Below are 12,116 nucleotides of genomic sequence, written 5' to 3'. Positions count from 1 at the left end.
TAGGCAGCAATTTGTGGATTCTTTGTGCTGTCTTTAGAAAAATCAGCCTCTTCTGACTTGATGTGAGCTCTGAACAGCCACATCTATTTTTTTATAATCTATTTTGCAGGAGATTAAAATGAGATGCAGTGAGGTAAAGACATTTGCACATGGCCCTCAGCTTGTAGAATTTTAGAGCTAAAAGTAACCTGAGAGATCAGCCCCTACTTCATTTGAACAGAGGAAACTAAAGCTCAGAGGGGCAATTTAACATGCCTGAGGTCACCCGGCAATTAAGTGGTGGGACTAAGAGTCAAACCCAGGTCTCTGTGATTTCAGAGCCCGTGTTTTTCTTGATGCACTTCTCTGCCTCTCTTCCCTGGCCTTGGGCTTTCCTGGATTTCTCTGGTGTGAGCAGGGGAGCAGGGTCTAAAATGACACCTCTGGTTGATTTCAAACAGCATCAGCATGCCCTTTCCACCAGGATCTCAAGGCTGGGGCTGCAACTCTGGTCCCTGTTACTGTCGCCGTCCCACACTCACTGAGCTTCTAAGATGAAAGAACAAAGGCTGCTGAGCCTACTGCAGATTAAACTCTTCTTCCCCATCCTTCCCTGTCCAGCTTGGAAATTTATCAGCTTGCCATCTGGCACCAATGTGGCTTCTAGCCCACTAACAAAAGGCAGGGGAGGGTGAGGAATCTAGAGACCTGGATCCCAGCCACTGCCCACCTGCCACTTGCCTTGTGGCCTTTGGCCACTGTCTTCTCTGCGAGCTTCCATTTTTTCATCTGAAAGGTGAAAAGTTAGCTAAATTTTCAAGGGGTCTCCTGGCTCCAAAATTCTACGCAGCTGTGAGTCATTGGCCCCGGGTCTATTCTTTACTTTCTGTGAGCTTTGGTTTCTTCATCTGAAAAATGAGCATGATGTAAAAAAATAAAATAAAATGTAATGCAATGGAGATATTGACACCTGCCTCAGGACATCTGGGAGGAGCCAGCAGGATCAAGTCTGTGAAAACCCCAAAGCTTACCGTACATGTGCCAAGATTGTCTTTCACCATGACCCAGAGGGGATGCAAAGCTCGGTAGCTCAGGGTCCCAGCCTGCAAAGCTCCACAGGACCCAAACCAATGAAGAATGCGATCAGTGATGCTAGAAAGGCAAAAAGTATTTGAGCGAGGCCACATGGCAGGGGTCAAAAAGCACAGGCCTCGGAGCCTAGCAGACAAGGGTTGGATTCTGGATCTATTTTGTGCGGCTAGGGCCAGCTGACCTCTCTGAGCCTGTTTCCCTGTCTGTAAAATGGGGGCACCTGCCTCTAAGGTTAACTGTGAGGAGTTAACAAAATGGTCAGCTGCCCTCTGACCATGTCCCTGCCACTCTGGCCTCCTTGCTGTTCTTGAAGTGGGCCCAGTGTACACCTGTTCCAGAGCCTTGGCACTTGCTGTTCCCTCCACCTGGAATACTTTCTCCCAGGTGGTCCTGTGGCTCATTGTTCACTTCATTCTGGTTACTACACAAACATTATCACCTTGAACAGGCCTTTCCTGACTCCCAACCAAGAGAGCCACACCTGCCCTGCCCTTCCTCTGCGTCACTTCTCCTGGCACTTTCCATCGCCAGCCTGATGTCACACGTGTACCTGTTTGTTGTCATCCACCTCCCCCATCAGAACATGAGCTCCAGGAGGACAGAGACTTCACCGTGCTTTTGGTTTCACTGTGCTGGATAGGGGTCTCCACAGCTGTCCGAGGACTCTGGAGAAATGATGCCATAAATCAGAAACATGCTTGGAGGCAGGTATCCATTTAGCAGCTAGAAGCAGCCTGACTTTTTCATTCTGGGAAGATGTGCTTCATGCACAGGCTAAGTGTGATGCAGAAAATATACATGATCTAGTTAAAACTCCAAGCCAGCCAGGCAAGGGTCCAAGGCCGGTGGCACGTGCTCATGGTAGGCATTCGATGCATAACTGTCCAGGGAGTGAGGGAACAAATGTGGACTGCTATGAAGCATCCAGCTCTGGGTCTTGTCCTTAAGAGAGTCAGTCCTTCCTTTCTGTTTCTTTGAACTCCAAAGCAGCATCTCAGGAAATGCTTTAGGAAAATAAGAAGAAATAAGAACAATGTTATATTTCAGAGAGAGTTTCTCTCTTTCTTGCTTTCTCTCTCACACACACACATACACTAGTACACGTCTGCACACACACAGGCACACACACACTTTACAGTCCCCTGGGTAATGCAGAGCAGTGCCACAGCAGCTGCTTGACAATGGCAGCCAGAGATGCCACTGCCGGCTGTGAGTGACCCAGCTGCTGATGGGCCAAGCCACTCCCCATGCCTGGGTGACTCAGGGACACTCCAGGCCCATTTGTCTCATCATAGGTAGCAGGGAGGCCCAAAGGATGGGCCTTAATAGACAGGTCCCCAGGGATTAAGCCACATGATTAAATGAGCAGCAGAGACCAGAAAGATATCAGCCACCCAAGACAGGACTGCCAACCACGGCCCTTCAGGGGATGGCCCAGGCAGGCTTTGCTGCCCCTGCCCAGCCCCCATGCACTTGTCGGCCTCTGGCCTGAAGTCCCTACACAGCTGCCCACTCACTGGACTGCAGCAGGAGTTCTGAGCTGGCTCAGGTTTCATATGGACCCAGCTTGGCCACAAACTCCCTGTGAGATCCGCACAGTTCAACCCACCTTTCAGCACCTCGGTGGCACATCTGTAAAACAAGGAGGGTGGGATCCTGTGTCTCAGAGGTGAGTTGTGCACATTTGTTCACTTCACCAAGCATTTTTGAGTTCCTACTGCATGCCAGGCACTGTGATTATAAACATAAATGAACATTGACCCTGTCCCCAAGAGATCTCTCAGTCTTAATAGAGAGGGAGTTGGGATCAAGTGTGAACATGGTAAGTACTAGATATTGGGGCACCGAATGGAGGGAAAATGTCAAGGAGGTGGTGAGTGCAAAGGTGGGTAGAGGGTAACCAAATGGAAGATAAGAGGAAGGGCCAGTCTACATGGAGAGACTAGCATGATCAAAGAGGAACATAAAACAGCAACTGATCCCCTTGGATCTTGTAAAAAGCCAGAAATACTGAATTCCTGATGATGATGGTGATGATGACACTGCAAATTGTTGAGTTCTTAAGCTAAACTCTGTGCTAAGAACTTTCCATGCAATGGCTCATTTAAGCCTCACAACAGCCCTATGAAGAACAATCCATTTTTATGTTCATACCCATTTTAAAAATGAGAAAAATTAGGCTCTAAGAGATTAAATAACTTGTTATAGTTCACAGAACTGAACTAGACTTCAACTTGCCTGACCCCGCAGCCCCAAGCATTTAATCAATTTGTCCTAGGCGCTCTCTGGTTCTGACGCTCCAGGTACAAGAGGTCTGCATTTCTGCCTCTCTCAGAAAGTCCGACTCACTTGTCTGGGAAACAGGCCCTCTATCTCTGGGGAGATCTTTAAAGAGGTGTCGAGTAGAAGGGGCGGAGCTAGGACTAGGGGACAAAATCTATAAGCAGGCAGTTTTCAACCAAAATAAAGGTGAACTTTCAAAACCATGGGCTGCCCCTGCAGGGAGTGAAGTCTCCATCCCTGTGCACTCGCTCAAACACAATAGCCATCCTTCCCTGTGTGGTACCACAGAGGGGACTCCTGCTATCTATCAGGAGTTAAGTGAGAGCCCATGGGAGATCCACCAATCAGGACCCAAGCAGGGAAATCAACAGCACTCTCAAATTGAATACTAAAAGGAGAAATTAATCAAGGACTGTTAACAAAGGCATGGGCAAGGCTTGGGAAAGCAATACAGGAGGGTGCAGCATCCTGGGACTGGTAGCAGGGAGAGCCATTACCACCCCTCAGAAAGAAGGAAAGAAGCTGGTGTCAAAACCCAGAGAGAGACACTGAAGAGCTCTCCCTCCAGCCCCCAGTCCGGAGCTGTGGCCTTCCAAAGTGACATGCAGCTAACCCACAGGGACCCAGCAAATGGGGTTGAGAGACTGGACACCCCAGCCTGACTCTCCTTTCTCCCTCCAGTTTCCTACCTGGCCCACCATTAACTGATCCCAAGCCAGAGGGCAAGGGAGTCCATCAACACAGTCTCTGCAACTCAAACCCATAGCACAGAGAGCAGGGTGGAGAAGCACTGGGGAAGGGCGTGCAAACAGAAGCTATCCCATACCCACACAAGGCTCTTGCTGCACTGTGAGATGCCCCTTCTATGGCTGGCGTTTGTCCCCCCTCTCCTCTGAAGCTATCTGGGCTAGGGTTCCCTCACTCAGCCACTGTTACAAAGTAATTTTTGTCCAAAGCAAGATTGCTTTGTATCAGCACGTTCACTTTCTGAGCTCTGGAAACTCCCCCTAGCTATTCAGATAAACTTTTCTTCCTACTTCTCTCTAGTGTTTATTTCCTTGGCATGTTTTCTGTAATTTGCCAAGATGAAAGATTTTAGCTTCTTTTATCGTGATGCACTTTCCCTGCCCCATTATGCATTCTGCCTATTGCTCCTGCCTCCTTCTACAGGGCTCCCATATCCTTTCTGCATATTCAGAAAATGCAACTCCCTCCCTGGCCAGGTTGATCTCACCTTGTGCCATCTATGGCCAAGCTCTTGGAAAATGCTGGGAGACTGTGGCTTCTGCAGGCTGAACTCCATCTTGCCACACTCCTCTTGGTTCAGCATTTATCTTTCATGTTACACTGTCTGGGTTTCAGCTCGGTGCCAATTAACAAGAATTCCCATGTACACACTGTCTACATACTATGTGTGTAGTAGCTTTCCCTTTCTCTCTGTGCTCTCTCTGTCTCTCTCTCTCTCTCTCTTTCTGTCCTTGAATCCTGGTGTTCATGATGTGTAAACAAATCATTCACTGTCCAGAGACCTACACTCTTTGAAGGAGCTTAGCGTTGAATCAGTTGCCGATAAGACAAATATGAGGATGTGAACAATTCTGTCCAGCACCAATTTGAGATGCTACTATCAGGGCGGTCACACAGGGCCCACAATCAGAAGGGCCACTCACTTGGTTTAATGTTCTTGAGATTGTTGTCTTGAAATTCTTTTATTTTTTAATAACAATGCTTACTTTTATAAATTTTTAACAACATTTTTTAACAGGGGGTCCTGCATTTTCATTTGGCACTGGGACCCACAGACTATGAGTGCAGTCCCAGTTATTGTTACTGTTATTGTTGCTGTGTTGTTGCTGTGTGTGCAGCCCCACCTGCATGCCAGCAGGTGAGCCCTCCTGAATTATGCGGTGCTGGCGTTTACCAGTGTCCTCCAGAACCCAGGCAGACTCACAGCTGACCAGATACAGCAGGGAACAGCAGACACAAGCAAGGGATACTTCCTCACTCATTTGTTCCATTCAACAAACATTTATTGAGCCCTGCTTTGTGCCAGCTACTGTGCTAGGGACATTAGGGGTGATTACAAAGAAAAAGATATCCCATGCCCTCAGCCCCCATTCAGAACTCCAGAGCTATGAATTAAGGCATCTGCTCACACTAAATAAACCACACTCCTGGTGGAGTAGAAAGAGTACCACATTAGAACTCAGGAGACCTGGCTTCTAGCCCCTGCTCTGCTCTTGACTTGCTGTCTGACCTTGGGCAAGTCACTTCTCTTCCCTGGACTAGATCACTGCCCAAATGTAGATGACCTCAGACCTATATCAGAATTTCTGGAAATGCAGATTCCTGCTCTCCACTCCAGAGTGACTGAATCAGAATTTCTGGGAGTGGACCCCAGGAAGCATCACCCAAGCCATCTAGGAAATTTTAACTTGCATTCTAGCTTGGGAACCTCCAAAGTGGATGGTGTGAGGTTGCCTTGGCCCTAATAGTCTACATTTGGTAACTTCAGCTCTCAAATTGGGTCTTCAACTCAACACGGTGCCATGCCCAGGAAAGGGAAGAGAGTGAGGGCAGGGACTAGAGGGAGCTGCTCTTCACTACCAACCTGGAAAGCAATCTTCAAAGGGAAGCCAAGGGCAATTCTGGTAAGAAATAGAAAGAAATGCATCTGTAGATGTACAAATAGGGCTTTGGGGAAAGCAGGGTAGAGGATCTGGAACTATGGTCATGGTTTGACCATGAAGACACACTGATCTGCTGCTCAGAACCCTGCCCAAACTACCCAGGACTCCAGACAAGGGCCTCTCCAGAGCACCTGCTTAGGAAGGCAAGATGGCGGAGTTCTTGTCACCCCCTCAGCTCTGGGAGGGCTGTAGTCTGCTCATAGCTGGATATTCTAGAACTGTGCTATCCAGCAATGTTTCCACTAGCCACGTGGGGCTATTTAAACTTAAGTTTTAATTAATTAACATTAAATAAAATGAAAAATTCAGTTCCTCAGTCACACAAGCCACCTTTCGTAACTGGCGCCTACCATGTTGGGCAGCAGCACAGGGAATAGCATGTTCCCATCTTTGCAGAAAGTTCCACTGGTCCGCAGTGCTCTAAAGAGAGCAGAAACCTTACCTATCACCTGCTCCCGCTCATGTCCATCCAGCCACTGGATGTTTTTAAAAACTGAGGCTACTTTAGGATTTTACTCTTGGCTGCAGCTACTGCTGCTTTCAGAATAAGCTAGCACCTCTTCCAAATCCGAACCCAGTTCAATTAGCCTTGGGCGGTTCTCACTAAGAGAGGCACACCAGGCCTGTCTGTTTTGCCCATTACTCATGGCATTTCTGACAGGAAGACTTCATTTCTCATTTCTCCTGTAAACCACAGGTCCTCTCCTTTGAGCCTGTCTTGATTTCTTAAGCTCGATTGTATAGCAGGCACACACGGCTTCAGCTAGCTCTTGAAAACAAGTTCTGGCATCTCTCCTGTTCCCTCCCACGGCTCACTGAAGGAGCCTTCAGTTCCTCCCAGCAGGGGCATCCCTGTCATCCCAACAGCCCTCCACACTCACCCTTCTTCCCCATCTGAGTCTGTTTCTCAGGCTCCACACTCTCTCCTCAACCCCATCTTGGGCAGACTTTTGAAAACACAGCCACTGAAAGATGACTATTCAACCCCCTCGTTCCATCCAGTCCTCCCTTTCCTGAAGTCCTCCTCCCAGATCTAAAAACCTTCCTTGAGGCTCCACCTGAGGGCCAGGCCCTGGGTTAGGTGATGGAGCCCTGGACTGAATAAGATATGATCTCCTTTCTTGAGGAATTCACCATCAATAGGAGAGATTGACACAAAGCCACAGGCTTCCAGGAGCATATGGATAGGAGTTTGGACAGGGTGATGCTGTACAGAAACCACAGAACAATGACTGTACTGGAGGGAAGTGGGATGTGTTTGTAGATTGCCTGGACTCTCTCCCACTCCATGAACCATATCCAAAAGGCTTCCTGGCTGAGGGTCTCCTTGTCTAAATGATGAAAGCCCTGCCTACCCTTCCCTGGGGTCCTGTCTGCCTGCTAGCCCTTTCTTTCCACATAGCCCCTGGCCTTGGAATTCTTGCCCTGCTCCAGACCCCTGGGCCTACCTCAGTCAATAGCCCCCACATTTTCCATGGGTCATGCCTTTCCTGTGGCTGGACCCAGCCCTTCCTTCCCAGCCACTCTCTTCTGTGCCAGCTTTAGTTTGTCCCCAAACCCTCCCCAAGCCACAGCCTGAGTGCTGACATGTCCTCCTCCTCTCCATCCCTGACCCCCAACCCCATCATTATCTTCTCTCATTCCTGCATTTATTCATTCTCTGTCCATTTTTTAATTTGAGAACATTCCTTGATTTGGACTCCAGGTTGGCCTTGTCCATTCATAAATGATTGAGGCTTGACCCACAAATCTCCCATTTATTCATTCATTAGGCATCTCCTGAGTGCCTGGTGTATGCCTAGCCCTGTGCAGGACCTTTGAGGTCCAGAGAGACAGCCCAGAACTTGGCCTCAGGATACTCCAGCCTGCTGGAGGAAACAGTTAAAGCCTCATCACGACGTGCTATGGCAGGGGCTCCAGCAGGCAGATGTGGAAGATACAACAGAGCAAGAGAAAGAGTTGCTTTGGGTGGGGATGGAGAGCTGAATCTTCAGTGACAAGTGGGAAGATGGTCAGGTAGACAAGGTAGAAAGACATTCTGGGCAGAAGGAGATGCATTTCTGCAGAGTGGGTACCAGTGATGCCCAATCCAGGCAGCCCCGCATGGTGCTGCGAGGCAGAGGCTACTCAGAACAAGGCTAGGGAAGGGATGGGTAAGGAGCCTGGGATCCTTGGAAACATGGGAGGGAGTTACGCAGTTTACATTTGGAAAGCTCATTCTGTAGACTGTTTGGAGAAGATAAGACAGAGGGGGGATCTGGTAAAGGCTTATACAGTCCCATAAGTTCATTTTCCACTGACTGTGAGCACTAAACATTTAAGATGATGGCTCTGCACCGCCCCCAACCTCCCACTGCCAAGGCCCATTTCTTCTGCCAAAGGAAAAAAGGAGGGAAGCTTCTCTTCTACTTGGCCATTGCAGCCCCGAGGGGCAAACACCTTGGCATGCAAGAAAGCCCTGCATTTTTATTTCCACTGCTGCATCATGTTTTCCTCCTCCTGATATCCTCACCTTCAGTTCATGACCCAGAAGAAAAGTTAGTCAATAAAATAAAGGAGTTTGACTTATGTTATAATCTCATTCTACAGATTTGGCAACTGAGGCAGAGTTGACCTGGCACACTGACCTGAATTTGTTTCCCATTGCTGCTGCAACAGATTACCACAAATTTAGTGGCTGAAAACAACACAAATTCGTTATCTTAAAATTCTGGAGGTCAGAAGTCCAAAATGGATTTCCCTAGGCTCAATAAAATCAAGGTTGTTGGCAGGGCTGTGTTCCTTTTGGCAGCTCTAGGGGAAAATTCATTCCCCCGCCTTTTCCTGCTTCTAGAAGCTACCTGCATCCCTGGGCTCATGGCTCCTTCCTCTGTCTTCAAAGCTAGCAGCATAGCATTTTTCCATTCTCTCTCTGACCTTGATCCTCCTGCCTCCCTTTCATAGGAACCTCTGTGATTGCATTGGGTCCTACTTGCATAATTTAGGATAGTCTCTCCATCTCAAGAACTTTAACTCAATCACACCTGCAATGTCCCTTTTGCCATGTAAGGCAACCTAGTCACAGTTTCCGGAGGTGGGGACGTGGACACCTTTGGGGGCCATTATTCTGCTTATCACAGGGTCTTTTCAGCATCCCTTTGAGCTTTTCAATCCCAGGACTCCGTGAGCATCTGTTGTTACTGACCCATGGCTCTGTCCGTCTTTGTTCTTTCAGAGGAAACGACATTTGAAGCAGGAGTGAAAGTTCAGATCCACAGTCAGTCTGAGCCACCTTTCATCCAAGAGCTGGGCTTTGGGGTGGCTCCAGGGTTCCAGACCTTTGTGGCCACACAGGAGCAGAGGGTAAGTTCCCTGGGCTCCCAGGATTGATGGTCCTCAGCCTCCCCCGACCCCCTGCAGAGGCACAAGGAGGAGAAATGGAATTCCCACTCGGTCAAGGGCTTTACTGTGAAACTAGAGAAAGATGTTGGCTAACCGTCTTCACCAGTTCTCCTGTACCACCTGTTGGTCCCTAAAATTGGTCATGAAGGAAACCCAGCTCATTTTTCTTTTCGCCAAACTGGTTGGGTTTTTTCTTTTCTAGACCATTCTGTTACAGTTGACTTTTTGTACAAGTTAATTTAAAAAAAATTTTTTTTTTTGGCCAGGGGATGCTAAGGGAAACTGCTAACCAGGGTTTGATATGTTTCATCACTTGCGTTAATACAATTCAAAGCAGCCTACAAAAAGAAAAGGGATGGAGGCGTCCCTCTCCCATCACAGAGTTTAAGTGGAGCGAGCCCTTGTTACACAGGCTCCTGCCTGCTCTCTTTGATATAGCGCTGGGGAGGGGACCTCAGCTGGCCAGCTGGGACTGCTGCATCAATTCTGTCTGTGGGTGGAGGGAGGACAGGCACAGCCTCACGTCTGAAGCGAGTCTTACATCTCAAAAGGGAGACCTTCGCAAACTCTCAGTAGGGAGGCAGTCTCAAAGCAGGACTGCGGAGAGACACGGACTCCGTTTCTTTCTCTTATCTCCTGAATACTTGTTGCCTGGTTTTCCCAGAATAAAAGCTGAAGAGACAGTGACTGGGAGGGAATCCTAAACCAGATCATCTAAGACAAGTTCCTGGGGAAGACCTTAGGCATAGCTAAGTCAGTGAGTAGCGAAGGCACCCACTCTGGGGTGTGGGAAAGGGAGACTCAGGGAGAACCACGACGGAAGAGCAAGGAAAGATACATGCATGTAATGGATGAGCTCAGCTTGCTTTTAAAATTTGGCTCAATTGTCATCTTTCATCTGGTACTGATCACAGCTGTTTAGCCATTTTATAAAATGATATTCTACATTAAAAACTGGTTGTAGGGCCGGGCACGGTGGTTCACGCCTGTAATCCCAGCACTTTGGGAGGCCAAGGCAGGAGGATTGCCTGAGCCCAGAAATTCAAGACCAGCCTGGACAACATCATGAGACCTTATCTCTACAAAAAAAAAAAAAATTAGGCATGGTCGTGCATGCCTGTGATCCCAGCTACTTGGGCAGTGGAGGTGGGAGGATCACTTGAGCTGACTGAGCTGAGATTGCACAACTGCCCTCAAGCCTAGGAGACAGAGCTAGACCCTGTCTCAAAAAAAAAAAAAAAAAAAAAAAACACTGGTTGGAAATCTATACGTGAGCTATATTATTTTTTACTCTCTGGGAACGTGTTGATGGCACAGGCCTCACAAACTGTGCCCTGTACACAATGCCTGGGCAGTTAATGAAGGCCAAGGTCAACCTTCACTGAAGCACATAGGGAATGGGATTGCAGCTTTGATGCAGGAGCAGGAGGTGCTGGAAGGTTAGCCTGGTCTCTATGGGCTCCCAGAGACGGAGACAAGTGATGCAAGCAGAAAAGGGAATATCCAAGGGTATGCAAGGTAGAAACCAAATGGTGCAACCAGGAAAACATATCCTTGAGGACAAAGGAGGGCATGAGGATGGCAGGGGCAAAGTTCAAGGCTAAGGATTTGAGAGTCAAGAAGAGTGAGAACAAGGATTATCCAGTAAAGGCATGCAGACTGACCGGCAGCCTAGATGAGCTGAGTGCCTGAGCTACTAGACTAGATGAGCTCCTGAGTACTGTCAAAAATAAACAAAGCTGGACATGGGTTGACATGGTGAGGGCAGATTTTAATCAATTATTTACTTTTGCAGTAGGGAAGAGGGTGCAGCATGAACTGAACTCAACCCCAATTCATAGAGAGGGCCTGGGTGTTTCAAAGAGAGAATGAGGGAGTAGGCAGAGGGAACAGCAAGGGCTTGAGCAGCAGAGTCAGAGAAGTAAAAAATCATAAAAAATAGGAAGGGGCTTGGGTGCTGGTCCCTGTGAAAAGCATCTGGGTTTGCTAACTGGTGCTTATTGAAGTTAGTTAGGCTCCTACCCTCCCACAGAGACGGAGAGACAGGGGCCCTATATTCAGGTGTTGGCTGGAGCAAATAGTAAATTCTCTTGGCATCCTCGGGTTTTCTCAGGCAGGCACTTTAAGAGGGGATAGAGGCATTCTAGGGATGTGACCTTGAGCTGTTAGAAACTATGATAGTGTTTGTTCAACTCTTCATAGGTCAACTAAGGGCGAGGCTTAGAAGAGAAGAGGGCTCAGAAGAGCCTGGCTAGAGTTTGGTCAAGGAGAGAAAATCGGTCAGCACTCCCTTCTGTTGTATGAGTAAACCCACATCCCTTCAAAGAACAAGGCACAGGTTATACTCATCAATATGTGTATAAATTCTGTGACTTTCTGAAAGTAAATTTTTAATTAGTTGTCCGTGGCAAATCTGACTTTGTGGCTTGTTGAATGTACCTACCCTTACTATGATGAATTACTTACTTATGTTGACATCTCTTTGCTATCTACATTGTTATTAGCAGCAGAATAAGTGAACAACATTCCTTGGAATACAGTGTGTAACTTCTCCCCACCGCTAGTAAAGGGTGGAGAGGAGAAAGTTCTCTGTAGGCTGCTATTTTTCATCAGCCTGAGAGATGTGCTTTTTCCTCCCCTAGCCCTGGCTGATCTTCCATTAGTAAGATGGAAGAAATTTCTGGGCTGGGT

At 48.0% G+C, this 12,116-nt stretch overlaps 1 protein-coding gene across 2 annotated transcripts in view; it reads left to right on the top strand.

Annotated features, from left to right (window-relative positions):
• ASIC2 (acid sensing ion channel subunit 2) overlaps positions 1-12,116 on the top strand; it is a 1,139,537-nt gene that overhangs the window by 1,056,438 nt on the left and 70,983 nt on the right. For both annotated transcript variants that reach the window (XM_063655357.1, XM_054457976.2), the window contains exon 3: positions 9,259-9,386. In XM_063655357.1, the coding sequence (XP_063511427.1) occupies positions 9,259-9,386 (128 nt within the window). The remainder of the gene's footprint in view (positions 1-9,258; positions 9,387-12,116) is intronic.

The sequence above is a fragment of the Pongo pygmaeus genome, chromosome 19 (genome assembly GCF_028885625.2).
Source record: "Pongo pygmaeus isolate AG05252 chromosome 19, NHGRI_mPonPyg2-v2.0_pri, whole genome shotgun sequence".
Taxonomy (NCBI): Eukaryota; Metazoa; Chordata; class Mammalia; order Primates; family Hominidae; genus Pongo; species Pongo pygmaeus.
The sequence above is the reverse complement of the archived record's forward strand: the minus strand, read 5'-3'. Positions and strand labels throughout refer to the sequence as shown.